The sequence below is a fragment of the Ornithorhynchus anatinus genome, chromosome X5, assembly GCF_004115215.2.
Source record: "Ornithorhynchus anatinus isolate Pmale09 chromosome X5, mOrnAna1.pri.v4, whole genome shotgun sequence".
Lineage (NCBI taxonomy): Eukaryota > Metazoa > Chordata > Mammalia > Monotremata > Ornithorhynchidae > Ornithorhynchus > Ornithorhynchus anatinus.
Window position 1 is genome coordinate 508,908 of NC_041753.1, and position 27,273 is coordinate 536,180.

Below are 27,273 nucleotides of genomic sequence, written 5' to 3' on the forward strand. Positions count from 1 at the left end.
CCGCCGCCGCCGCCGCCGCCCGCGGGGCCCGCGAGGCCCGGGCCGCCCCCTCCCCCGCGCTCCGCTCCGCTCCGCTCCCCTCCCCCCGCCGCCGCCGCCATTTTGGGCTCCGGCGGTGAGGAGGGGAGACGCTCGGGCGGCGCGGGCCCCGCCTCCCCGCTCGCCCGTCCGCTCCCGCCCGCCCCGCCCCGCCCCGGACCGCACCGGACCCGACGCCCCCCGCCCCCCCGCCCGACCCCGAGCCCGGGACGGGACCCGGATCCGGACCCCGCCGCCGCCACCACGACGACGGCCGCCCCGGCCTCGGTGAGTGCGGTCGGCGCGCGTGCTCGCGGGGGGGGGGGGCGCGCCCCCTCCCCCTCCCCCTCCCCCCGGGACCCGGGGGGGGGGGGGTCCCCCGGCATCCCGGCCCGCCTCACCGGCCTCTGTGTGCGTGCGCCAGGGTTTGGGGATTCCTCGCAGGAGGCCTCAGGGTGGGCCTGACCGGACTGCGTGTGTACGAGGTTTTAGGTATTCCTGACAGGAGGCCTCTGGCCGGGCCTGACTGGACACTGTGCGTGTGCCAGGATTTAGGTCGACTTGATGGCCGGGCCTCTGGGGTGGCCCTGACCGGACTCTCGGTGTGTACCAGGTTTTAGGTGTCCCTGGCAGGAGGCCTCGGGGCGGGCCTGACTGGACACTGTGCGTGTGCCAGGATTTAGGTCGACTTGATGGCCGGCCTCGGGGTGGGCCTGACCCGACTCTGTGTGTGTACCAGGTTTTAGGGATTCCTGACAGGAGGCCTCTGGGTGGGCCTGACCGGACTCTGTGTGTACCAAGGTTTAGGGATTCCTGACAGGACGGCCTCTGGGTGGGCCTGACTGGACACTCTGTGTGCCAAGATTTAGGTCGACTTGAAGGCCGGCCTCTGGGTGGGCCGGACTCTCGGTGTGTACCAGGTTTTAGGTATTCCTGACAGGACGGCCTCGGGGTGGGCCTGACCGGACTCTGTGTGTACGAGGGTTTAGGTATCCCTGACTGGAGGCTTTTGGGCGGGCCTGACTGGACACTGTGTGTGTGCCAGGATTTAGGTCGACTTGATGGCCGGCCTCTGGGGTGGCCCTGACCGGACTCTCGGTGTGTACCAGGTTTTAGGTGTCCCTGGCAGGAGGCCTCGGGGCGGGCCTGACCGGACTCGGGGTGTGCCAGGATTTAGGTAGACTTGATGGCCGGCCTCTGGGGTGGCCCTGACCGGACTCTCGGTGTGTACCAGGGTTTAGGTGTCCCTGACAGGAGGCCTCTGGCTGGGCCTGACTGGTCTCTGTGTGTACCAGGGGTTAGGTATGCCTGACAGGAGGCCGCTGGGTGGGCCTGAGCGGACTCTCTGTGTGCAAAGATTTAGGTAGACTTGATGGCCGGCCTCCGGGTGGGCCTGACCGGACTGTGTGTGTACGAGGTTTTAGGTGTCCCTGGCAGGAGGGCTCTGGGCGGGCCCGAGCGGACTCCGCGTGTACCAGGATTTAGGTAGACTTGATGGCCGGCCTCGGGGTGGGCTTGACCGGACTCTGTGTGTGTCCAAGGATTTAGGGAGACTTGATGGCCGGCCTCTGGGGTGGCCCTGACCGGACTGTGTGTGTACGAGGTTTTAGGTGTCTCTGACAGGAGGCCTCTGGGCGGGCCCGAGCGGACTCCGCGTGTACCAGGATTTAGTAGACTTGATGGCCGGCCTCGGGGTGGGCTTGACCGGACTCTGTGTGTGTACGAGGTTTTAGGCATACCTGATGGCCGGCCTCTGGGTGGGCCTGACCGGACTGTGTGTGTACGAGGGTTAGGTGTCCCTGGCAGGCGGCCTGAGAGGACCTGACCGGACTCTGTGTATACTAGGTTTCTCTGACCGGCGGCCCGTGTGGACCGGGCCTGTGGGCGGGCCTGACCGGACTCTGCGTGTACAAGGGTTTAGGTATACTTGGTGGACGGCCCCTGGCGGGCCTGAGCGGACTGTGTGCGGACGAGGTTTTAGGTGTCCCTGGCAGATGGCGTGGGTGGGCCTGACCGGACTCTGTGTGTACGAGGGCTTAGGTGTCCCCGCCTGGCAGGCCGTGTGGACCGGGCCTCCGGGAGGACCTGAGCGGACTCTGTGTGTACAAGGTTTTAGGTATACTTGATGGACGGCCTCTGGGCGGGCCTGACCGGACTCGGTGTGTCCTAGAGTATCCCTGACAGGAGGCCTGACCAGACTTTGTGTACGAGGGTTTAGGTGTCCCTGATGGCCGGCCTCTGGGAGGGCCTGGCCAGACTCTGTGTGTACAAGGTTTTAGGTGTTCCTGACAGGCGGCCTGGGTGGGCCTGACCGGACTCTGTGTGTACCAGCAGTTTAGGTATCCCTGACAGATGGCGTGTGTGTACGAGGGCTTAGGTATCCCTGACGGGCAGCCCACGTGGACCGGGCCTCCGGGAGGGCCTGACCGGACTCTGTGTGTACTAGGTTTCCCTGTCAGACGGCCCGTGTGGACCGGGCCTCTGGGCGGGCCTGACCGGACCCCGTGTACGAGGGTTTAAGTATCCCCGAAAGACAGCCTGAGTGAACTACGGGACCCGGGTGGGCCCGACGGCCTGTGTACAAAGGTTTAGGTGTCCCCGACGGGCGGGCTGTGTGTCCTAGGGACCTGGGTGGGCCCGCCGGTCTGGTGCCCCTGGGAGGCAGCCTGCGTGTACTGGGGCCCAACAGCCTGCGTGTACAAGGGTTTAGGTGCCCCTGACGGCCGGTGGGTGCTAGGGACGTGGGTGGCCCTACCTGCCGTTGCGTCCCGGGGACCTAGCTGTCCACAACACAGTCTTTGTATACCAGGGACCCGGGTGGCCCCGACGGTCCGTGTGTACGAGGGGGTCTGGGTGTCCCCAGCAGGTGGCTTGGGTGTACCGGGGAGCCCCGACAGCGCGTGCGTGCGAGGGTCTGGGCGTCCCCCACGGGCAGCCGGTGGGGGCCGGGAGCCCCGGCGGCCCTGACGGTCTGTGTGTACCCGCCAGCCGTCCGCGCGTCCCTGGGTGTCAGGGTGACCCCTCGCGCGTGGGGGTGAAGGGCTCTCTGTAGGTCTTGTCAACCAAGCGGTCACCTCCAGCCCCGGCCTATCGATTGATCCTCACCCTCGGCACCGGAGAATAAACGTGTGTATTCACGTGCGCGGTCGGTGATTTATTCGGATCACTCTCCCGGCAGTGTTTTTCGTGTCCGTCTCCCCCGTTAGAGAGGAAGGTCTGGCGGACGGGAGACGTTTCTCACGCTTCGGTCGTACTTTCTCGAGCGCTCGGTGTCACGCCGCACGTCCAGTGGGTGCCCGGTAAACTCCGGTACCGACGCTTCGACCGGTCCGTCCCCGACAAGCTGGTGGGCTTAGGGTGATGGCGTTTGGGATGGGCACTGCTCCTGATGGTATCGGGGGGGGGTGGGTGGGCGAGCGAGGAGGGGAGGGGCTTCGGGTGTCCCGGCTCGATGCTGATCCCCGGCAGTCCGGGTGTAAATCGCGGCCTTCCCGGCGTGGCGTCGGTTCAGCGCTTCCCGCGTGCCGAGCGCTGGGCCGGGTTCCGGGAGCGGAGCTCAGTCAGACGACGGTGTCGGTCGAGCGCCGTCCGTGTGCGGAGCCTCGTGTTGAGCATTTCGGAGAGCACGGTAGCGTCAGTCAACGGCGGCCCTGCCCTCCCGGGATCTCACCGTGTGGGCTGGAAGGCGATCGGAATCCGGCCCAGCCCCCGTCCCGTTGCACGGATGAGGAAGCCGGTAGTCGGAGACCTGCCCGTCGGCTCGGAGGAGCTCGAGTCCGCTGTCTCCTTTCCCGCCCGGCCTCGCCGGTCTCCCGCGAGCCCCGTCCGTCCGCCCCGCTCCCCCGAGGCCAACCCGCCGTCCGGGCCTCAGTCTCCCCCGTCGCGCCGCCGACCCCTCCCTCGAGCCCGGGCCTCCCTCCTTCCCATCCGACAGTCCTCCCGTCTCCCCACCTTCAAAACGCTCCCGAAAGCACATCTCCTCCAAGAGGCTTTCCCCCACTAAGCCCCTCCTCCCCCCGTCGGCCGTCCCCTCTGCTTCGGCCGGTCCCCTTCAGGACTCTCCCCACGGCGTTTGTGTAAATGTTTCTCCTACTCTGCTGTTTCCCCGGTCCGTTTTTGACCTTCAGGTCGGTCTCCCCGCCTCCTGAGACTGTAAGTTCCTTGCGGGCAGGGGTCACGTGTAGCGACTCTTTATTGTTTTGAAGCAGGAGCGGTGTCTATTAAGCGCTTACGGCGGGGGCGGAGCGCTTGTACCCAGGGCCGGGAGAGACGACGCGGGTGGGAATCAGGCAGGGTCCCCGTCCCCCGGTAAGGGGCTTTCCCAAACGCGGAGCGCAGTGGTCCGCACACTGTGAGTGCTCAGTAAATCCCGTCGGTTGACCGATCGATCGCCCAAGGCCACGGAGGAGGTCCGGGGCAGCGCCGGGACTAGACCGTGGGACTCTCGGGGCCCGGATTCTCACCACCAGGCCACCCTGCCTCCGCGTGGTTCTAAGGGGGCGAAGGGCGTCTCCAAGAGTCCGAGCCGCCCGGCCGAGGCGGTCCGGAGCCCCGGGGGCCGGACCGGGGGGGGACGGGTGGACGGTCGCCCCCGAGAAGGGCCCTCCAGGGGTAGAAAGCTGCTCCCAGCCAGCCGGGGTTCAGACTCCGCCGTCCCGCCCTTCGCCCCGGTCCCGATGGAGGCTCCCTCGATTCAGCCGCCCACAGTCGGGCGTCTCCACGTGCCCGGGTGCCCGGGGCCCTGACCCTGGGGTCCCGGAGAGCCCCGACCCCGGTCCCGGGGGCGTCGGGCCGCGGGGGACCCGGGGAGTCCGGACAGTGTGGTGTAGGGCTGCAGGGGTGGCGGTGGTCCCTGAGCCTGTGAGGCCAGGGGGCCCCGACGTTGTGGCGCGGGGCTGTAGGGGCGCGCGGGGTCCTCACCGCCTTCCCCGCGAGAGAACGCGCACGGCGCCGGGTCCCCGACGGCCCGCCGCCTAGGTCCCCGTCATATTCTTGCCTAGAGGCTGGCCTCCACGGGCCGAGGGGGCAGGGCATCGGCCGGGGGCGAGGGGGGCGGGCTACGACTGACAGGGATGCCCTGACGGGTGCCCGCCTCCCCCCGGTCCCCGTCTCCGCACGGCGATCTGCTTGTTGACATTCACGGGTTTCCGTTCTTTGTACCTATTGTCTCCCGCTTAACTGCGAGTCATCCGTCACCTTATGCCAATGCAGCTCGCCCTGCTGGATTCCAGTTCCTGGAAGGCAGAGCCGGTGTCGTTATCTCCTTCTGGGCGATTCCCCGACGCCCGCTCGGGAAAACCGTGGGTACCGACGCGGAGGAGGGCTCGGCCAAGGACGGCCCCGGGGCCGGCGGAGAGGGGGCCGGCCGACGGGAGGGCGGGCGGGCGGGATCCCGTGAGGTAATGCCTGTGATGGTGTGAGAGGCTGGCTGTGCGGGCGGGCGGGCGGGCGCGCAGGTGAGGCCGGGCCAGGCTGGAGAGCATCGGCCCCGGGGGGCCGGGCCTCGAGCCTCCTGCCTGCCCAGCCCCCCGGGGCCTCGGGGCCCCGACCCGGGCCCGACTGCTTCCAGAGAGGCCGGCGGCGTGGAGAGGCCGTGGGCCGTGCCTCCCCGCGCTCGGCCCCGCTCCTCCGCCACGCCGGGACAAAGTCTGCCGCTCTCCGTCTGTCGGTTCCTTGGCGGGTCGGGGTGGGGGGTGAGGGGGTGCGTAGCGCAAATGGTCTCAAACGCTCCGCTCACACTCCAAGAGTCCCGGCGGCCGAGCAGCCCACCCGCCCGTTGGCCGCCGGCGGGCTTGGGGAGGGGGCGGGGGTGGTGTGCGGGGCCACCCCCCGGCCAGGGCAGCGAGAAGAGCTGGGGCCGGGAGGGGGACGGACCGGCGGGCGGACGAGGAGCGACGCGGACCTCGGGGACCCTCCCCGGCCCGGCCGGCCGGCCGCCTGCTCCGGGCCCCGAGCCTCGGGTGGACGTGACCCCCCGGGGCCCGGCCCGGCGACCTCGAACCTGGTCTGGGCCTCAGTTTCCTCCCCGGGAGGAGCTCCCCGCTTGTGGACCTCCCAGGCTGAAGCGCGGTCATCGACGTGCAAGGCGGCCAGTCGGTCGTATCCATCGGGCCCTTACCGTGTGCGGAGCGCTGTACAGAGCGCTCGCGGGGGGACAAGAGAACAGTAAACAGACACCCTCCCTGCCCACGACGAGCCGACAGGGCTCGCCAAGCAAAGGATGGGGACTTCTCCCTTCCCCGGGGGCCCTCTTGGTGCCCGCCGGGCGTCCTCCTGAGCCCTGGGAAACACACGGTCGAAGCAGGGGCCGGCCCGGGCTAAGAGCGGCAATCTGCCCCCGGGGCAGCCCCGCTGCCAAGAGGGGATGGAGAGAAGACCCCCCGGAGGAGGTGTCTGTCCGCAGGTGGAGGGAGCCGGGGACGATAGAAATAATTGGCGTGGCTGTGGCATTCGGGAAGCGCTTATTGTGTGCCGGGCACTGTACTGAGCACTGGGGCGGATACCCCGTAATCGGGTTGGGCACGGTCCCCGTCCCCCGTGGGACGCCCAATCTCCGTCCCCTTTCTACAGATGAGGTGACCGAGGCCCGGGGAAGCGGCCCGGCGTCGTGGCTAGAGCCCGGGCCTGGGAGTCGGAAGGTCCTGGGTTCTAATCCCGGCTCCGACACTCTGCCGCGGGGCCTTGGGCGAGCCACTTCACTTCCCCGGGCCTCAGTTCCCTCCTCTGGAAGAGGGGGATTGAGACGGTGAGCGCCACGTGGGCCGGGGACCGTGTCCGACTCGGTTGGCTCGGGGGCACCCCAGCGCCTGGCACGTAGTAAGCGCTTAATAGATACCACCGTCGTTATTATTACTATTACTTGGAGCAGTGGGGGGTGGCGGAGACCGAGGGGCGAGAGCCGGACCCGCAGCCTCTACGGAGAACGTTCCCCGGGGGCCGGGGGGGGAACCGGGGTGGGCCGGGCCTGTAAGCCCCTCAAACGGCAGGGACCGTCTCTATCTGTTGCCGACTTGTTCATTCCAAGCGCTTAGTACAGTGCTCTGCACAGAGTAAGCGCTCAGTAAATACTACTGAATAAATGAATGAATGAATGAATGCCCCGCAACCCCCCCGCCCCCCGACCCCGACCGGTGCTGCCCTGGGGCCCGACAAGAGTCTAGTCGCTGCAGGAAGGAGGCCCGGTCAACCCCCGCGCACACCAAAGCCCCGGCCCCGGGCCCCCGGCCTGCCGGGTGACCTCTGGACCTCGGTTGATTTATTTATCTCTTTCTAGTAACGTCCGCCTCCCTCTCTGGACTGTAAACTCGTTGTGGGCCGAGAATGGGTCTGTTTATTGTCGTAGCGTCCTCTCTCAACCGTTCGGCTCAGCGCCCGGCACTAAGTGAGGACTCAGTAGATACGAATGGCCGACCGACCGACTCAGTCTCCCCGCCGTGCAGCGGGGTTAAGATCCCGCGTCCGTTGGCCCGCGAGCGCGGTGGGGAACGGGGAGCGGGCGGGCGCGGCGGGCCCCGGCGCCCCCCGCCCCGCGGTGAACGCTCAGTCGGCCCCTCGGAGCCGGCGGGCCCGGCGGCGGGGCGGAGAGGGAGGCCGGGCCTCGCGGCCGGCCCGGCGGCGGGGGCGGAGACCCCGTGGACCGGCGGTTTTTCCGCGGAGGGCCCGGGGGCCCCCCCGGGGCGGGCGGCGTGGCGGGCGGCAGGCGCCGGGCGGCGGGGCCGGCCCGCGCCGGCGGGAGGAGGTGATCCCCGGCGAGCGCGGGCCCCGAAATAGCATCCCGGCAGCTGCCCCGGCACCCGCCCCCTCGCGAGCTGCCTGCCAGCTGCAGATGGCGAGGAGAGGCGAGGCGAGCGAAGGGAAAGGGAGGCCTTTCGGGGCCAGGCCTCGCCGGCGGCGCCCGCTCGGCTTCCCGGGCCCCGGCGGGGCAGCAGGGGCACGCGAGTGCCAGTGTGGGAGGGGGAGGCCTCGGGGAGCGAGATGGCCGGGGGGGCCGGAGAGCGGGACGCGGGACACCGTCCCCCGCTCGCCACCCCCCTCCCCAGCTGGGTCGCTAACCGACTGTCCTCGTTCTCTCTCCCTCTCTCTCCGTCTCCCCCCGACCCGCCCCACCCCACAGAACCGAAGAGGCGTCGCCGCCGCCACCCCTTCTCCCACCGTGGCCGCGGCGGAGCGCGCCAGGACCCCGGCAGCCTGGCGAGGAGCTCCCCCGCGGTAGCGCCTGCCCGGGATGGACCCTCGGAACTGTGCCATGTTAGGCCTGGGCTCGGCGGACGCGGAAGGGTTCCCCAGGAAGGGCCCCGGGGCCGCCGCCGGCTCGGGCCCCGGCCCCTCGGGCGGCAGGAGGGAGGCCGAGCGCCCGGAGGACGCCTGGGGCCGGGGCGAGGCGGGGCGGGGGCCCGACGGGCCCGAGGCCGAGGCGCCCCCGCAGTTCTCCGTCAAGGAGACCAACTTCTCCGAGGGGAACCTGAAGCTGAAGATCGGCCTGCAGGCCAAGAGGACCAAGAAGCCGCCCAAGAGCCTGGAGAACTACGTGTGCCGTCCGGCCGTCCGGGCCACCGGACGCCAGCCCAGGAAGCCGCTCAAGGGCGGCAAGGCCGGCGACGACCGGGCCGAGCCCGGCCCCGCCAAGCGGGTGAGTCGAGGGCGCGCGGAGGGCGGCCCGGGGCCCCGGCGCCGGTAACCCACTTGTACCCGTCGGGGACGTTCGACCGATCCGCCGGCGGCGGCGACGGAGCGCCCCGTCCGCGCGGGGTATCGTACCGAGCACGGGGCGGCGGCGGCGGCAGGCACGGCCGCCGACCCAGGGGAGCCTGCGGTCCAGCTCCGGGTCACCGGTGGTTTCGAGGGGGCGAGGGGCTGACGGCGGGACGGTGCGGGATCGGGGGCTCAGCCTCCCGTCCCCCACCGGCAGCGGGCGGGGCCGTCCCGAGCAGGCCGGGGTCTGGAGTAGGAGCTGGAGCGAGAGGAGGAGGAGGGTCAGCGCCGTGGGGTCTGTGGTGCGTGCCAATCCTGGGCCAACCCGGGGCGGGGGTTCCACGGCAAGCCGCGGGGAGGACAGAGGGGTGCGGCCGGCGGCCCTCCTCCGGGCTCCCGCGGAGGGGTCTCGGTGATCTTATTGGCCGGGGTTGGGCGGGGCAGGATCCTCGGCCGCGGCCCGGACGGTGAGCGGGGGCGACGGAGCCTCCCGGAGACCCGCGGGACGGGGTGGGCCGAAAGACGGTGCGCTCCGGAGGGTCCCCGCGGGCCGCCGGCGGGGCCCCGGGGGGCCGGGGCGGCGGGATCCGGCCTCCGGAGGTTTCGCTGCGGCCCCACGAAGAGGCCCGCTCGGCGGCCCCGGGGGGCAAGGGAACGCGGCCGGGGGTGGGCCGGGGGGCCGGGGCACCTCCCCCGAGGGCGACCCCGGGCCCCGCCGCCTCGAGGGTCCCACCCGGGACGGAGGGGAGCGGGCCTGGTGAGCCGGCGGCTTGGGCCGGGCCAAGGCGAGCGGGGGCGGGAGCCGGGGGGAGGGAGCCGTCCAGCCATCCAGCGCTGGCGGGCGGCCCGGCCTCTCGGGAGCGAGCCGCCGCGCTGCTGTTGTGCAAACCCTGCCGCGCCTCCGGCCCGGCCTTCTCCCCCTCCCCTCCCCGCTCCCCGGCACCGCCCCGGGAGCCCAACCCTGCCGTCCCCCCGGAGGGAGGTCCCGGGGGTCCGGTCTGGGGGGAGGCGGCTGCCCAGGCCTGGTGCTGCCCCTCGCCCCTGCCTCCCTCCCTCCGTCGCCCCCTCCCTCCCTCCCTCCCTCCCCCGGCGGGGCGGTCCGTCGGCCCCGGCTTCCAGGGCCCACCCCCCGGGGGCGGCTCTGCTGCGGAAACCTGGCTTTCGGGAACCCGGCCCCGGCGGGTGGGGGTCCCCGCTCGCCCCTGCTAATGGCCCTGCTGGCCGCCTCTCCCCAGCAGGGCTTGGCGGGGCTCCCGGTCCGGGCCGCCTGCCCGGGTATTCACGGGCCCAGGCGCGGTAGGGGGTGGGGGGCCTGGGGGCGGGAGCGCGGAGGAGGAGCACGGTGCCGGGGAGGCGTGGGAGGCGGGCGGAGGGCCCCCGGGGGGGCGTCGGGACGGCCGGGCGAGGGGCTCGGGACACCCGGTGGCTACGGAACCGCCCCCCCACCAGCCTCGGGGGGTGTGGCGGGCCTGGGTCTTGAGGGCGAGGCGCCCCGGTCGACCCCCGCGGCCGCCCGATGCCGCCCGACCTCCAGGGAGGCGCACGATCTCCCCGGGCCTCGGTTTCCCGCACCGCCGATCGGGGAGAGCGACGGCGGCGGCGATGGGGAATCCCGGCTTCCGGCCTGCCCCGTGCCGCCCTCCCGGCACGCGTCTCTGGGAGGGCGAGGCGGGGTTCGTGCTGCCGTCTCAGAGTCGAGGAAACTGAGGCTCAGAGAGGCGGCGCGGCCTCCCCGAGGACGTCCGGCGTGCCGGGATAGGGCGGTGTGGGCAGCTGAGGAGCCTGGCAGTGGCCCCTCTGGGCCCCGGGGACCACCCCGCCCGGACGTAGGCCGTCGCCCCCGAGTTGTGGCGGCACAGACCGGACAAGGGCACCGAGGGCACTGGAGAGTCGGGAGCCCGCGGGAAAGCCCGGCGGGCCCACGAACCCCACGCCCGCCCGCGGGGACCCTCCTCCGCTCCGCGGCCGGCCGACGGCCCCCGGTCCCGTCCCACGCGTGGCCCAGCGGGACCCAGCGGTACGGTTCGGCGGCTAGAGCCCGGGCCCGAGAGTCCGAAGGTCGTGGGTTCTAATCCCGGCTCCGCCGCTCGTCCGCCGCGCGACCTCGGCCGAGTCACTTAACTTCGCTGGGCCTCGGCTATCTCATCTCTGTAACGGTGACTAATCCGTGAACCCCGTGTGGGACGGGGACGGCGTTTAACCCCATGAGCTCGGATCCACTCCAGTGTTTAGAGCGGTGCCTGGCGCGTAGTGAACGCTCTAAATACCCCAAGTATTCTTATTATCATTTCGGGAGACTGGCCCCGGGGAGGGTGAATAGATTCCCCAAGGCGACCCCGCAAGCGGAAGGACTGGAGCCCGGGCCATCCCCCCTCCTCACCCCGTCGTCCCTGCCGTGAACCCGGCTTCGGCCGGGTGGTGGGCGCCGTCCCGGGCCCCCTTCCGAGCCCAAGGGGGACCGGCCTCCATCCTCCGGGTGGCGGGGGCGGCGGGACGGACCCCCGGCCGTAACGGAGGAGGCCGGCGGGCGGGCGGGCGACGGTCGCGGGGGGTGGGGGCAGGCGGGGGGCGAGTCCGGGTTCCCGCCGAGGCCTTCACCGGGACGAGGGCGGCCGGCCCGCCCGCCGCGGCGTCGGCGGGGGGGGGGGTGCGGTTTTCTAGGGGGCCGAGTCGTGGGCCTGGCGGCGGGGGGCCCCCGGCCGGGGGCCGGGAGGGTTGGGGGCGGGCCGGGGGGCGGTCCCGGGGGCCGGGCCGCCCTCTGAGCTCCGCACCCTCGGCCTCCGCAGGACCCGGCCAAGCCGTTCCGGAAGGCGGACGATGGTCCGGTCGCCGAGAGCCTCCACCGCCACCCGCCGGCCGAGGCCCCCTCCGCTCCCCGGAAACCGTCTCCCCTCCGCGCCGAGATGGCCGACGGCCCCAAGGCGGGGCCGCCGCCGCCCGCCTCGGGGGGTAGCCGGGCGCCCCCCGACCCCAAAGAGCGGGCCTTGCCCAACGGCGCCGCCAGCGTCACGGAGAAGCTGGCCCAGCTCATCGCCACCTGCCCCCCGGCCAAGTCAGCCAAGGCCAAGCCCAAGAAGGCGGCGCCCGGGCCGGCGGCCGGGGGGGCCGCGCCCGGCAAGGACCCGGCCAAGAAGCCGGCCGGCGGGCCTCCGGCCAAGGACCCCGGCAAGCGGGCCGGCCCGGGAGCGCCGGGGGGCTTGCCGGCCAAGGACCCCGGGAGGAAGCCGGGGCCCCCGTTCGTCGCCAAGGACCCGGCCCGCCGGGCCGGCCCCGCCCCGGCCGCCGGGCCGACCGGCAAGGAGCTGCCCAGGAAGCCCCCGGGCCTCGGGTCGGTCCCGGGACCCCCAGCCAAGGAGCCGGCCAGGAGGCCGGGGCTGGGCTCCCTGCTGGGCCTGGTGAGCCGCGAGCCGGGCAAGGGGCCGGCCCCGGCCCCGCCGCCCAAGGAGCCGGCGCGGAGGCCCCCGCCGGGCCCCGGCCCCGGCCCCGGCCCGGGTCCGGCCGCCGGGGACCCGGGCGGCCTCCAGGCCGAGCCCCCGGGGCCCGGCCCGGCCCCGCCGGCGGCCCACGGCCCGCCCGGCGCCGGCCTCGACGGCCCGGAGCCCGCCGGCTTCCCGGGCGAGGGGCCCCCCGGGGGCCGGCTCCCGGACAGGTCGGCGGCCGGCCGGCCCTTCCGCGACGTGGGCCCGGACAAGGCCTCCGGGCGCAGGGACGGCGCCTCGGGCCCGGGGCCGGGCCCCGCGGCGGACGGCGCGGCCCCCGGCCCCGCGGAGCGGGGCGGGGGCCCGGAGGCGGGCAGGCCGGAGAAGCCGTCGGCCGTCTACTGCACGTCCCCGGACTTCCGCCCGGGGGGCGCCTCCGACGCCTCGTCCGCCAAATCCCCCTTCAGCGCCGCGGGGGAGGGCAGCCTGCCCTCGCCCGCCCCGGCCGTCTCGGTGGCCGCCCTGAGCCGGACCCCCGCGGGGGCGGCCCCGGCCCCGCCGCCCCCGGTCCCGCCGCCGCCGGGCCCCTCGGCGGAGGCGCCCGAGGGGGTCTCGGAGGCCGGGGCGGCGGGCAGGCGGCCCTTCTCCCCCGACCGCGTCCCCCCGGCCCACCGCCCGCGGGGCCACGGCCCCCCGGGCTCGGACGAGGGCCCCCGGGCCGGCTCCGTGCTGGGCAAGGAGGCGGGGCCGGTCGGGTTCGGCGGCCTGTTCGGCCCCAAGCCGCTGCGGGCGCTGGGGGCCCTGGGCGCCCTGGGGGCGGCGGCGGCGGCGGCCGAGAAGTGCTGCCCGGGGGCGGCCGGCGGCCTGCAGGCCAAGCCGCTGAAGAAGCGGAAGGGGCGGAAGCCGCGCTGGACCAAGGTGGTGGCCCGGGCCGCCTGCCGCTCGCCCAAGGCGCTGGAGCTGGACCGCGCCGAGCTCTTCCAGAGCGTGGCCCGCGCCGGCCGCCCCGGGCCGGGGGCCGGGCCCGGGGGCGGCCCCGACCCGGCCCCGTTCCTCAAGGGCCTGGGCCCGCCGGTCTTCGTGGAGCGCGACTTCTTCAAACACCGGCTGCCCAAGCTGAGCCCGGCCGGGCCGCCCGCCCACCGGCCCTTCGGCTCCCACAAGCTGCCGGCCGGGGTGCGCGTCTCGGCCGACCTGCTGCCGGAGCTCTACCGGCCCAAGCGGGGCCGGCCCCGGGCCCAGGACATGCCCCAGCTGGAGGGGCCCCCGAAGCGGGCCCTCCGGGTGCCCGCCTCCAAGGTCTTCTCGCTGCCGGGGCCGCCCGCCAAGGAGGAGCCCGGCCCGCCCGTCCTGCAGCCCGAGATCGAGATCCCCAGCTTCGGGCCCCCGCCGCCCCCGCCCCCGCTGCCCCCGCCCCCGCCGGGCCTGGCGGGCTCCCCCTTCCCGAAGAAGCGGGGGCGGCCCAAGCGGCAGCTGCGGCCCCCGGCCCCGAGGCAGCCGCCGGTGCTGTCCATGGCCCCCTTCGTCGGGGCCGAGGGCCCGGGCCCGCTGGACGTGGCCGACGGCTTCTTCGAGCGGGAGGACCGGCGGCGGGGGCCGGCGCTGGGGCCGGCGGCGGGCGGCGGCCTGGCCGGGGCGGGCCTGGCGGGGGACCCCGGCCCGCGGGTGGCCAAGCGGGCCCACGGCCAGCTGATGAAGACCATCGTCCGCAAGATCAACAAGATGAAGACGCTGAAGCGCAAGCGGCTCCTGACGCAGATCCTGTCCAGCTCGGCGGCGGCGGCGGCCACGGCGGCGGCCGCGGCGGAGGCCGGGGGCCCGGGGGCGCCGGGGGGCCCCGGGGCCGCCCCGCCCCAGCTGCCGGGCCCCATGTCCACCCTGGCGGCCACCTTCGGCTCCAAGCTGGGCCAGCAGATCAACGTGAGCAAGAAGGGGACCATCTACATCGGCAAGCGGCGCGGCCGTAAGCCCAAGGCCCTGCTCAACGGCTTCCTGGCGGGCGGGCCGGGCCTGGGCCCCATCCTCCTGCCGGGGGGCGGCGGCGGCCCGGGCCCCGAGGCCCTGCCCTCCCCGGGCCGCTCCCACTCGTCCGGGGCCAGCGGGGGCCAGAGCCCCGCCAGCAGCGACGCCGGCTTCGCCGAGCCGGGCCCCGTGCCCTTCCTGCACGGCCACGGCCGGCCGGCGGGCGGGCGCAAGGCGGCCCGGGCCCGGCGCCGCCTCTCGCCGCCCACCCTGCTGCCGCACTCGCCCCCGCCCCCCGCCCACCTCAGCGAGCTGGCCGCCCTCAAGGAGGCCACGCCCTCCCCGGCCAGCGAGGCCCACAGCGACGAGACGGCGCCCAGCGACAGCGGCATCGGCACGGACAACAACAGCACCTCGGACCGGGCCGAGAAGGCGGGCGGCGCGCGGAAGCGGCGCCACTCCTTCGAGCACGCGGCCCTGCTGGTGCCCGAGGCGGCGGCGGCGGCGGCGGCGGCGGCCGCGGCCCTGGGCGGCCTGAAGGACAAGCACAAGCGGAAGCGGCGGGCCCACGACTACCTCGGCTACGACCAGCTCAAGCGGCAGAAGCGGAAACGCAAGAAGAAGAAGCGGCCGGCCCTGCGCGGCCGGCAGGACCCGGGCTTCCTGGCGGAGCTGGAGGAGCTGGCCGGCCGGCTGAGCGAGATCCGCATCACCCACCGCAGCCGCCTGCGCTTCGGCGCCGCCCGCCAGCCGCTGCCCACCATCTTCCGCATCAACTTCGGCAGCTTCTACCCGCCGCCGGCCTTCCCGCTGGACCCGCGGCGCTACGGCCGCGACGCCGACCCCAAGAGGAGACGGGGCCGGCCCGCCAAGGCGCGCCAGGCCGTGGCCGAGGTGCCCTTCCTGCCCGGCCTGAGCTTCCCGCTCTCCGGCGCCGGCTTCTACCCGTCCTACGGCCTGCCCTACTCGCCCTCGCCGCTGGCCTCCGCCCCGCTCGGCCTGGGCTACTACGGCCGCTACCCGCCGGCCCTCTACCCGCCCCCGCCCCCGCCGGCCGCCGCCCCGGCCCCGGCCCCGCCCCCGCCCCCTCCCTCGCCCTCCTTCCCCGCCCCCCTGGCCCCGCTGCCCCCGCCCTCCTACGTGCACGCCGGCCACCTGCTCCTCAACCCGGCCAAGTACCGCAAGAAGAAGCATAAGCTGCTGCAGCAGCAGGAGGCCCTGCTGGCCGCCGCCGCCGCCGCCGCCGCGGCCGCCGCCGCCGGCCGGGGCCCCCTGCTCTCCGTGGGCGCCTACCCCGGCGTCCCGCCCGAGGTGGCCTACGGCTGGATGGTGGAGCACAAGCACCGGCACCGGCACAAGCACCGCGACCACCGGACCGGGGACCCCCCGGGCCCGGGCCCGGCCGCCCCCCGGCCCGCCCTCGACGGCCTCCAGCGTTACCGCCTGGCCAAGGAGGGCCCCGGCGCCGAGCGCCACAGACACAAGGACGAGCACCGCTGGCACCTGGCCTGCCCCCACCTGGCCCCGCCCCCCCCCGCCCCGCGGCCCGCTCGCCCGCGAGGACCCCTGGGCGGCCCGGGAGCCGGAGCCCGGGGCCCCGGCCCCGCCCCCGCCGTCGGACGGCGCCGAGGGCGGACCGGCCCGGGCCCCGGGCGCCTTCGCCCCCGCCGCGGGCGGCTGCGGCGGCGGCGCCGAGCCGCCCGGCGGCCCCGAGCACACGAACCTCTTCACAAGTGCAATAGGCAGCTGCCGGGCCGCGGCGGGAGCCGTCGGCCGCAGGCGGAGCCCCGACGGCCCCGGCCTCTTCTCCGCCCAGGACGGCCCCCTGGCTCGGCCGGCGGGGAAGGAGCCGCCCCCGCCCGGCGGCGAGAGGACCCTGCGGGCGCTGGCAGGTACGGGCGCGGGCCCCCCGGGGGCGGGGAGGAGAGGGCCCGCCGCCGCCCCGCGCGGCCCCCGGCGGACGCCCGGCCGAACCCCGTCCGTCTGCGGGCGTCCGCCGCGGCCCGCTCCGGCCCGGCCCGCCACGCTCCCCGCCCGGGACGCGGGAGACGGAGAGCGGCGCGGCTTCGGGGCCGGGGGGCCGGGGGGATTGGGTTCCTAAGGGCGGCCCACCCGGCAGGTGGGGGGCGGCCCGTGTCCCGGGGGGGGGTCACCGGGGAGGGAGGGGGGCCGGGTCGGGGGCCCCCCGAGCGAGGCGGGGATCCCGCGGGTCCCAGGCCGACCGGTTTGCGTGTGCGCACGCGCAGCTCCCCCGACGGGCTCCCAGCCGGCCCTGGACAAAGCCCCGCCGCAGAGACCCTTGGACAACACCCATGCCAGCCCCACCCGGAGGAGACCGTTGTCTGAGGGCCCGTCTTCCACAGGCACGTGCCCGCCGGGGGCCGGCCGGGGGCGGGACGAGGGAGCCCGTCGCGGGCCGGGAAGGCGCCTGTCCGTCTGGTGTCCCGGCATCCTCTCCCGAGCGCTTAGCGCAGCGCTTTACCCGCGGTAAGAGCCCGGGGAATACGATGGAAGGAGGGGAACCAGCGCGCTCACGCCCCCGCCCTCCTCGTCTCTTCCAGGGCTCGGGGTCCTCCCGCGGAGCGGCCCGAGGCCCGGGGCGGCCGCCGGCGACCCGCCGGACGGCCTCCCGCAGCGGGCGGCCCCGCACGAGAGCCCGGACCCCGGGGCCGCCGCCGCCGCCCAGCAGGGCCCCGGCCGGGAGCCTCCCCGGGGCCTGGGGAGGCCCGAGGGCCCGCCGGGCCCGGCCGCCCCCGGCGACGCCGGCGGGGACGGAGGCCGCCCCCCGCCCCAGCTGAAGCGGCGGGCCCCGGACCCCGGCCCGCCGCACGCCCGCAAGGTGGGCCACTTCGACAAGATCCTGGCCACCAAGAAGAACCTGGACCACGTCAACAAGATCCTGAAAGCCAAAAAACTGCAGAGGCAGGCCCGGACCGGGAACAACTTCGTCAAGCGCCGGCCGGGCCGCCCGCCCAAGTCCCCGCCCCGGCCCGGGGAGCCGCCGGCCGAGGGGCCGCCCGCCGCCGCCGCCGCCGAGCCCCGGCCGCACCCCGACACCGTCACCGACGTCATCGAGGCCGTCGTGCAGAGCGTGGGGCGGAGCGGGGCGCCCGGCCCGGCCCCGGAGCCCGAGCCCGGCCGCGGCTGGAAGAGGAAGCAGTGGCCGCCGGACGAGGAGCAGCACGGCCGCAAGAGGCCCAAGCCGCTTCCCGAGGACGAGGAGGAGCGGGAGGCCGCCCCGAGGTACGAGGTGCTGGGGGGGCCTCCCTCCACCCCCGGGGCCCGGCCCGGCGGCGTGGATCGCCGGGGGTCCGGCAGGCGGAACGGGCGGCCGTCGCGCGCTTCGGGCTCCCCGGCTCTCCGGGGACCGCCGGACGGCCCCTCCCGGCTCCCCGAAGCGCCAGCCCGAGGCCGGGCGGCGGCCCCCGGCCCCGCCGGTCCCAACGGCGCGGGGGACGTGGGACGTGGCGGGGGCGCCGGTTACCAGCTCGGCCCTCGGGGGTCCCAGAGCGGCGGTGGGCGGAGAACGTGTGAGCTGCCGGGAACGGGGTGGGGGCGGGGTCGAGGGACGCCTCTCTGAACGGTCGGCGAGGGACCCCCCCCACCCCCACCCCCGGCCGCCCGGGGGACCGACTCGGCTGACTTGCCTGCGATTTTCCCGGTGGCGGTCCGGGCCCGGGGCCGGAGCGGAGCGTGGGGGTGGGCCTCCCGATCGCCCCTCCCCGTGGGTCTCCCCAACCCTCCCCCGCGTTTCCCAGAGGGGGAAAAGATCCCCGAGAAAGAGGCCGCTGGACCCCGCTGAGGTGGGGGCGTCCCGACACGGAGAACCGGCCCTCCCCTCGCCGTCCCCAGGTGCCGGGAGGCTTCCTCGGGGAGCGGGGGGGCGGGACGGGGCCGGCGCGGCCGGCCCGCACGCGCCGGCTCGGATCCGGCCCCGGAGCCCGGGCCGCCGGCGCGGCCGGTGACGCGCCCGGTCCGTCCGCCCAGCTTCCCCGGGTCGGCCGTCGCGCCGCCGAGCCCGGCCCCGGACGCCCCCGCCGAACCGCCTGAGCCCGAGGAGCCCCCGCCGCCGCCGCCGCCGCCCCCCCCCCCCCCGCCGCCCGCCCCGGTCCCGCGGGAGAAGAAGGCCCCGCGACCCCCGAAGAAGAAATACCAGAAGGCCGGGCTCTACTCGGACGTCTTCAAAACCACCGAGTGCGTACGCGGCGGGCGCGCGGGGCCGGGGGAGGGGGCGGTCCGGGAAGGCGGGGCGGCCCCCGTGGGACCGGGACGGGGGGGACGGGTCGCGATGCCGGTCGTCGAGCTGTCCGTTAAGCGGCCGCGGTGCGGCGAGCCTCGTGGTGGACGTGCTCTCGGACCACCGGGCGCCCGCCCGCTCCGTCCCTCGCCCCCCGACCCCCGGCCCCGATCTGTCAGCCGGGGGGCGGGGGGTGAGGGGGCAGAAGGCCGGTCCCTGGAGCGCCGGCTCCCTCCAACGGCCGAGGGCGGCGGCGGGCCCCCGGACGGTCCGGCCCCCGCCCACCGGGCCCCTTCCCGCTCTGCCCCGCAGCCCCAGGAGCCGCCTGATGCAGCTGAAGAAGGAGAAGCTGGAGTACACCCCCGGGGAGCACGACCACGGCCTGTTCCCCGCCCCCATCCACGTCGGTGCGTGGGTCCGCCCCCCCCACCCCCCCGCCCCGTCCCCGGGGACCGCCCCCTCGGCCGGCCGGACCCCCCCCCCGTCCCCGTCCCCCCCCCCGCCGACGCGGTCCCCTCTGTCCTTCCAGGCAAGTACCTGCGGCAGAAGCGGGTGGACTTCCAGCTGCCGTACGACACCCTGTGGCAGTGGAAGCACAACCAGGTGCGGGGCTCGCGGCGGCGCCCTTCCCGCCCCCCTCTCCCTTCCCCGCCCCCCCGGCCCGGAGGCCCGAGGGCGGAGGGCCGGCGTCCGCCGCCGCTCCTCGGGACCCCCCCGGGCCCCGCCGTTGACGGCCTCTGTCCTCCCCGCACCCCGCTCCCCGTCTCCCCCTCCCAGCTCTACAAGAAGCCCGACGTCCCGCTGTATAAAAAGATCCGCTCAAGTGAGTATCCGTGGGCGCCCCCCGCCCCCGCCCCGTCCCCCGCGCCCCGCCCCTCCCCCTGCCGCCCCCCCACCCCGTCCCCCGCGGCCGCGCTCACCCCGCCCCGCCGGTCTCCCCACAAAGACGTCTACGTGGACGTCAAGCCCTTCTCGGGCTACGAGGCCACCACCTGCAACTGCCGGAAGCCCGACGACGGCCACGGGGAGGGCTGCCTGGACGACTGTCTGAACAGGTAGCCGCCCGCGGGGGCCGGGGGGGCGGGGACGGGCCCCGGGGGGGACCTCGCGGGACCGTGCCGGACCTGAGCCGTCCCCCCCCCCCCCCTCGCAGGATGATCTTCGCCGAGTGTTCGCCCAACACGTGCCCCTGTGGGGAGCGCTGCTGTAACCAGCGCATCCAGAGGCACGAGTGGGTGCAGTGCCTCGAACGCTTCCGGGCCGAGGAGAAGGGCTGGGGCATCCGCACCAAGGAGCCCCTCAGGGCCGGCCAGTTCATCATCGAGTACCTGGGCGAGGTGGTCAGCGAGCAGGAGTTCAGGTAGCCGGCCGCGGGGACGGCCCCGGGGGAGCCCGAGGGGCCCGGGGAGCGGCCCCGGAGCGCCCCGGGAACCCTCGTTGGCCCGGCCGGGGCCGGCTCGTCCCTCTCGAGCGCCGGAGCGCGTGCTTGCCTGGCGGGGGGCGGCGGAGCGGCGGGCGGGCACACCCCCAGCCCGGCTCCGGCCGACCATCCGGAGGGGGAGTCGGCCGCGAATCCGGGTCGGTAGAGTTAGAGAAACGGGCACGAGGGCCGTGGGTAAAGGGAGCGCGTCGGGGCGACGCGGGAGGGGACGGCGAGGGGAGGGAAGGGGCCTTCCCGGGCGGGGGTCCCCCCCCGGCCTCATCCCGCCCCTCCTCCTGCCCCCCAGGAACCGGATGATCGAACAGTACCACAACCACAGCGACCATTACTGCCTGAACCTGGACAGCGGCATGGTGATCGACAGCTACCGCATGGGCAACGAGGCCAGGTTCATCAACCACAGCTGCGACCCCAACTGCGAGATGCAGAAATGGTAGCGGCCCGCGGGCGGTGGACGGGCGGGGGGCGGGCGGTGGAAGGGGCCGGGGGCGGGGGGAGGGCGGGACCCCGGGGCCGCTGGGCCCCGGCTGCCCGCCCGCCTGTCCTCCCGCCCCCCCCCAGGTCCGTCAACGGGGTCTACCGGATCGGGCTGTACGCCCTGAAGGACATGCCGGCCGGGACGGAGCTGACGTACGACTACAACTTCCACTCCTTCAACGTGGAGAAGCAGGTGGGAGGGTCCCGTCCCCCCGCTCCCTCCCGCCGGCCGCCGCGGGCACCTCTTCCTCCTCCTGCTCCTCCTCCGTCCCCGGGTGGCGCTGCCAGTTTCTAAGGCCCCCGCCGCTCTCCTCCCCGCCCCTCTCCTCCAGCAACTGTGCAAGTGCGGCTTCGAGAAGTGCCGGGGCATCATCGGCGGCAAGAGTCAGCGGGTGAGCGGGCTCCCCAGCAAGGGCTCGCAGCCCTCCGCCGCCCACAGGCGGTCCGGCCGTTCCAAGGAGAAGAGGAAATCCAAGCACAAGCTCAAGAAGAGGGTGAGCCGGCCGGGGGAGGGCCGCGGGGCGGGGGGCCGGGGCGCGGCGCGGGGCGTCCGGCCGCCCTCTGTACCCCCGCGGACCTCGCGCCCGTGTCCCCCGCCCCCAGAGAGGCCACCTGCCCGAGGAGCCCAGCGAGAACGTCAACGCCCCGGCCCCCCGGCTGACCCCCCAGCTGCTGATGAAGCCCATGTCCAACCGCGAGAGGTAGGCCCGGCCCCGGCCCCCCCTCCCGTCTCGGCCCGGTCGCGCCTCCCCCTCCCGCCCCCGGCGGGCGGGCGGTCGGTCCCGGGGCCGCTCCCCAGCCGCGCCCTCCCGCCCCGCAGGAATTTCGTCCTGCGCCGCCGCGTCTTCCTGGTGCGCAACTGGGAGCGGATCCGGCAGAAGCAGGAGGAGCTGAAGGACCCGGACGACACCCTGGCCCCGGGGGGCCCGGCCCTCTACACCCGCTGGAGCGGCATCTGCCGGGACGACGGCAACATCAAGTCCGGTGAGGCGGGGCGCCGCGGGCCGCTGCCGGGGGGGCGCCCGGTCCGGCCCGGCCCGGCCCGGCCCGGCCGGCGCTGACGGGGCCGTCGCCCCCGCTCTGCTCCGCCCCTCCAGACGTGTTCATGACGCAGTTCTCGGCCCTGCAGACGGCCCGCTCGGTGCGCACCCGGCGGCTGGCCGCGGCCGAGGAGAACATCGAGGTGGCGCGGGCCGCCCGCCTGGCCCAGATCTTCAAGGAGATCTGCGACGGCATCGTCTCCTACAAAGGTGCCGCCCCGGGGGGCGGGGCCGGGGGGACGGACCCCGGGGGCCGACCGGGGCGGAGGGGCCGGGGGATCGCGGCCCGCGGGCCCCCCGGATCACCCGGAGTTCCTTATGAGGGAGACCGGAGACACGGGCGAGAGGGGTCCGTCGCCTGCCGGGGCCGGGTGCCGAATGCCGGCCGCGATCCCGGGCCTCGGCGCTCGGGAGAGTGCAAGAGGATCGGGAGACGCGATCCCTGCCCCGGGGGGGGTTGCGGGCCGACGCGGGAGACGGGCCGGGGGGGGTCGACCGACGGTCCCCACGGGGCGGCCGCGTGAGCGCTGCAGCCCTCTGGGGGTCCGGAGCGCCGCTCGGACGCGGGACGTGCCGAAATGCCGAGGGCCGGGGCGGGGAGGGGGCGGAGAGATGGATCGGGGAAGGCCTCCGGGAGGAGGCGTGAGCTCAGGGGGGCGTTGAGGACGGGGGAAGCCGAGGGCTACGAAGGAAGAGGGAGAGGAAGAGGCAGCGAGGAGGATGTCAACAGGAGGAGGAGGAGGGGTGGGATTTCGTCAGCACCTCTGAAGTGCTTCAGTATTCACCGCCCCCAGCCCCACGGCACCTGCGTACCCGTCCATCCGGAATTGGTTTCGGGTCTCTCTCCCCCGCCGACCTCTAAGGTCCTCTTGGGCGGGGACCACCTCTACCCACTCGGGTCTGTTGGGCGCTCCGAAGTGCTTAGTACAGTGCTCCGCACACAGTAAGGGCTCAGTAGGTCGCATGCAGGGCACTGTAGTAGTTCTTTTGGAAGTGCAGAAGAAAACGGTGACACGTTCTCTCCCCACACGGAGCTTACACTCTGAGAGAGACAGACTAAAGAATAGCGACAACCCAAGCGGTCAGAGAAAATTCTCCAACGCGTGATCAGACGGAACCGGAGACCGGTCTGTCGATCGTCGTCATCGAACGCTCGCTGTGCGCAGAGCACTGTATTAAGCACTCGGGAGGGTCCGGCGTAAGAGTCGGTAGGACGCGTTCCCTGCCCGCAGCAAACTCAGAGTCTAGAGGGGGAGACAGACGTGAATGTAAACAAATAAGTTATGGATCTGGATACGTCACTCGCTCAGTCGTATTTATCGAGCGAGCACTTACCGTGTGCAAAGAGCTGCATTAAGCGCTCGGGAGAGGACCGGGTAACAGCAGCCGACTTTGGGGAGTTTCTGCTCGATGCGGAGGTGGAGGGGCGACCGCCGGACGTTTCTGAGGCGTGGCGAAACAAGGACTGAAATTTTTTTAGAAAAACGATCCAGGCAGCGGAGTGAAGTATGGACCGAAATAGGGAGAGACAGCAGGCGGGGAGGGTCGGCCAAGGGGCCGATGCAGTAACCCGGGCGGGATGGGATGAGTGCTTGGATTAACCCGGTAGCGCTGCGGACGGGGAGGGAAGGGGGGATTTGATCGACCCGGTGGGGTACGTGGGTTGAACGAAAGAGAAGGGTCGAGGGCGACGCCCAGGTTACCGGCCTGTGAGGCAGGGAGGACGCCGGTGCCGGCGGCGGGAAAGTCGGGGAGGACGGGGTTTGGGTTCCGTTTCGGACCTGTTAAGTTGGAGGTGTAGGCGGGACATCCCGGTAGGGATGTCGCGAAGGCTGGAGGAGACGCCAGACTGCGGAGGGGGAGAGAGGTCGGGGCTGGAGGTGGAGATTGGTGGGAGTGGAAGCCATGGGAGCAGTCGAGTTATCCAAGAGAGGGGGTGTAGATGGAGAAGAGAAGGGGACCCGGAGCTGAGCCTCGAGAGACCCCCGCCGTGAAGGGGGTGGGAGGCAGAGGAGGAGCCCCCCGAAAGAGACCGAGAACGGTCGGCCAGAGAGACGGAGGAGACCCAGGAGAGGACAGTGGCAGCGGAGCCTAGGTTGGATAACGTTTCCGGGAGAGGAGGGCGGTCGGCCGTGTCCAAAGGCCGCCGAGAGGCGGAGGACCGTTAGGATGGAGTAGAGGCCGTCGGACTTGGCAAGAAGGAGACCACCGGCGACCTTCGAGGGGGAGGCTTCTGTGCGGCGAAGGGGGCGGAAGCCGGACGGGAGGGGTTCAAGGAGAGAGAGAGAGAGCCGCCGGGTGTAGGGAAGAGAGCGGGTGACGTGGACGGGTAGGAGGGAGAGGGGCGACGGTTGGGGGTTTCTGCCCCGGCGCAGAGAGGCGCGGGCGGGCGACCTTCGAGGAGAGGAGATCTGCGTGGAGAGGCCACGTCTTAGAGACACGATCCGAGCGACGGCACCGTCCGGAGCCGGGAGAGAGGCGGGGAGGCCCACGCGGGGGTGAAGTCGGGATCCGGCAGGCGGGAGGGAAGGGGTCGGGGACGGGGGAGAGAGGAGGTGGGGGGCAGGTGGTTGTTGGCCGTGACGGGGAGAGCAAGGAGAAGAGGAGGATGGGGAGGGGTCGGGTCCGTCGTCCCCGGGGCCCCCGCGCCGCCCCGACGCCCCCGCGTCTCCTCCCCAGATTCCTCGCGCCAGGCGCTGGCGGCCCCGCTGCTCACCCTCCCGCCGAAGAAGAAGTAAGTGCGGGAGCCGGGGTGGGTGAAGGGGGCGGAGGGACCCTCCCCGCCGGGCCGGGCTGACCCTGGGCTCGGCACCGGCCAGGAACGCCGAGTACTACGAGAAGATCCTGGAACCCTTGGACCTGGCCACCATCGAGAAGCAGATTTTGACCGGCTACTACAAGACCGTGGAAGCTTTCGACGCGGACATGCTCAAGGTCTTCCGCAACGCCGAGGTGAGCGGGAGCCGCCCCCTCCGGGCCGGGGGGCGGGGAGGGGGGGACCCCCGGGGGCCCGGCCCGCCCCCCGCGCGGTGGCCTCGTCCCCCGGTCGCCCCCGGGGACCCCCGTGGCCTGGGACGGGCCCCGGCGGGGGACGGCTCCCCCGGGGGCGCGGGCGCTGAGGGGCCCGGCCGGCCGTGCCCTCCCCCAGAAGTACCACGGGCGCAAGTCCCCCATCGGGCGGGCGGTGTGCCGGCTGCGCAAGGCCTACTACAGCGCCCGGCACGAGGCGGCCGCCCAGATCGACGAGATCGTGGGCGAGACGGCCAGCGAGGCGGACAGCAGCGAGGCCTCCCTGTGCGAGAAGGAGAGCGGCCACGAGAAGGACGACGACGTCATCCGCTGCGTCTGCGGCCTCTACAAGGACGAGGGCCTCATGATCCAGTGTGACAAGTGCATGGTGCGGGGCGGGGACGGGCGGGGCGGGGCGGGCCCGGGCCGGGGGGAGCCGGGCGCCCCCCGCCCCGCGCTGACCCGGCGGACCCCCCCCAACCCCCCGCGCAGGTTTGGCAGCACTGCGACTGTCTGGGCGTCACCTCGGACGTGGAGCACTACCTGTGCGAACAGTGCGACCCCCGGCCCGTCGACAGGGTGAGGAGCCCCCGTGCGTCCGTCCCCGCGTCCTCCCCGCCCGGCCTGGGCGGCGGCCGGCCGGGAGCGGCCGCTCACCCGTCCTTCCTCCGGCCCCTCTGCCCGCCCAGGAGGTGCCCATGATCCCCCGGCCCCACTACGCCCAGCCCGGCTGCGTCTACTTCATCTGCCTGCTGCGGGATGACTTGCTCCTGCACCAAGGTGGGTCCGTGCCCCGCGGCCCCGGGGCGGGGAGGCGGGCGGCGGGCCGGGCGAGGGGCTTCGGATGGGCGGAGCGCCGAGCTCACCGCCCGCCCGCCCGCAGGCGACTGCGTCTACCTGATGCGGGACAGTCGGCGAACCCCCGACGGGCACCCGGTGCGGCAGTCCTACCGGCTGCTGTCCCACGTCAACCGCGCCAAGCTGGACATCTTCCGCATCGAGAAGCTCTGGAAGAACGACAAGTGCGTGCGGCCCCTCCCCCGGCCCCCCCCCACCCCCGACCGCCCGCTTCCGCCCCGCCCCTCCGGCCCGCGCCCCCCGCCCCCCGCCGACCGTCTCCCTGGGCGGCCTGTCGCCCCCGCAGGGAGGAGCGTTTCGCCTTCGGCCACCACTACTTCCGCCCTCACGAGACCCACCACTCCCCGTCCCGCCGCTTCTACCACAACGAGCTGTTCCGGGTGCCGCTGTACGAGATCATCCCCCTCGAGGCCGTGGTGGGCACCTGCTGCGTGCTCGACCTTTACACCTACTGCAAAGGTGGGCCGGGGGCGGGCCGCCGGCCGGGGAGGGGGGCGGCGGGCGAGGCCGGGGGGCGGCGGCGGGCGTCCCGGCGGGCGGGGGTCCTGAGGGCGCTGGTGTCCCAGGCCGGCCCAAAGGCGTGAAGGAGCAGGACGTGTACATCTGCGACTACCGGCTCGACAAGTCGGCCCACCTGTTCTACAAGATCCACCGCAACCGCTACCCGGTGTGCACCAAGCCCTACGCCTTCGACCACTTCCCCAAGCGCCTCACGCCCAAGAGGGACTTCTCGGTGAGACCTCCCCCCCGCCGCGCGCCCCGGGGAGGGGACGGCCCCGAGGCGGCCCGGCCCCGACTCACCCTCCCTCTCCTCCCCCGCGCCGCAGCCTCACTACGTCCCGGACAACTACAAGCGGAACGGAGGGAGGTGAGTCCCGCGGGGGCCGGGGGAGGCGGGCGGCGCGTGAGCCCGGGGCGGGGGAGAGCGCGCCCGGCCCGCCTCGCCGTCGGGGAGGGGGTCCCCGCCCCAACCGGGCCCCGCCCTCCGCCCCCCGCCCCCCAGGTCGGCCTGGAAGTCCGAGCGTCCCAAGCCGCCCCTCAAGGAGCTGGGCCAGGAGGAGGAGTCGCTGCCCCCCATGGAGGAGGTGCTGGGCGGCCGGGAGCCCGCGCCCGGCGGAGACCCGCCCGGCCAGGAGCCCGGCCAGCGGGCCGAGGCGGCCGCCCCCGCCCCCGGGGAGCCCGGCCAGGGCGACGGGAAGGCCGGGCCGCCGCCGCCGCCGGCCGAGGAGGGCGGGCGGGACGCGCCCCCGGCCTCCTCGCCCGAGGACCAGCGGCACAGCCAGCGGGAGCGCCTCAACCAGATCCTGCTCGCCCTCCTGGACAAGATCCCGGGGAAGAACGGTGAGGCGGTCGCGCGGCGCCCCGGGGCGGCTCGGTGGGGGGGCGGGGGGGCGTTTTCCCCCGGGAGGGGAGGACGGAAGCGGGCGGGGCGGGGGGGCCCCGTGGGCTGAGCCCCCTCCCCTCCCCTCAGCCATCGACGTGACCTACCTGCTGGAGGAGGGCTCCGGCCGGAGGCTGCGGCGGCGGACGCTGCTGATGGCGGAGAGCGGCTTCCGGAAGTGACCGGCCCCGGGCCGTCCACCCCAGCGCCACGGCGGAAGGGAGGCCGGGGCCGCCCCGCGCCGCCCGCCGCACCCCCCGCCACGGACACGCGCCCGCGGGAGGCGGGAGGAGGAGGAGGAGGAGGAATCTGTCCAAGACAGTCCGGTAACTCGGTTCCCGCGGCCGGCCCCCGGGCCCGCGGCCCCCTCCCCGCCGCCGGCCGGGACTCTGAGTCCCGAGAGCCGGGGGGGCCTCCCGCCGCCCACCGCCGGCTCCCGGTGAGACGGGAGCCCGGCGTCACCCACAGCACTTGTCCCCGGTACGGCGGGGGGGGCGGGGCGGCCCGGGGCGCCCCGCGGCCGTCCCGTTTCTCCCTCCCCCCCCGGCCCCCCCCGGCCCCCGACCCCCCCCCCCGCCCGCCGTGTGGTGTGTTTGCTGCACCGTGGCTTCCGTGTGTCCGCCGCGCCCGCCCGCCCTAACGCCCGCGCCCCCGGCGTCGCCGCGCCAACAGCCGAACAGTATTCCCTGCCGGAGCCTGCGCCGGGAGCCGCTCGGCGCCTTGAAAACACTACTCTGATG

General features: G+C 74.4%; 1 protein-coding gene across 1 annotated transcript; it reads left to right on the forward strand.

Annotated features, from left to right (window-relative positions):
• The first annotated feature begins 241 nt into the window (after window positions 1-241).
• Window positions 242-26,744, forward strand: ASH1L (ASH1 like histone lysine methyltransferase). The gene is given in 31 exon segments (XM_039910847.1): window positions 242-306; window positions 8,132-8,647; window positions 11,496-12,386; window positions 12,480-15,614; window positions 15,616-15,982; window positions 16,337-16,453; window positions 16,652-16,770; window positions 16,834-17,333; window positions 18,078-18,284; window positions 18,640-18,734; window positions 18,857-18,930; window positions 19,105-19,150; window positions 19,274-19,382; window positions 19,481-19,687; window positions 20,055-20,201; window positions 20,330-20,438; window positions 20,578-20,739; window positions 20,849-20,946; window positions 21,066-21,229; window positions 21,343-21,495; window positions 23,965-24,019; window positions 24,105-24,237; window positions 24,434-24,682; window positions 24,787-24,873; window positions 24,984-25,074; window positions 25,178-25,316; window positions 25,439-25,611; window positions 25,719-25,885; window positions 25,980-26,020; window positions 26,156-26,493; window positions 26,624-26,744. Coding segments are annotated over 30 exon segments (8,670 nt in total). The 5' UTR covers window positions 242-306; window positions 8,132-8,242; the 3' UTR covers window positions 26,716-26,744.
• The last annotated feature ends 529 nt before the right edge of the window (window positions 26,745-27,273 follow it).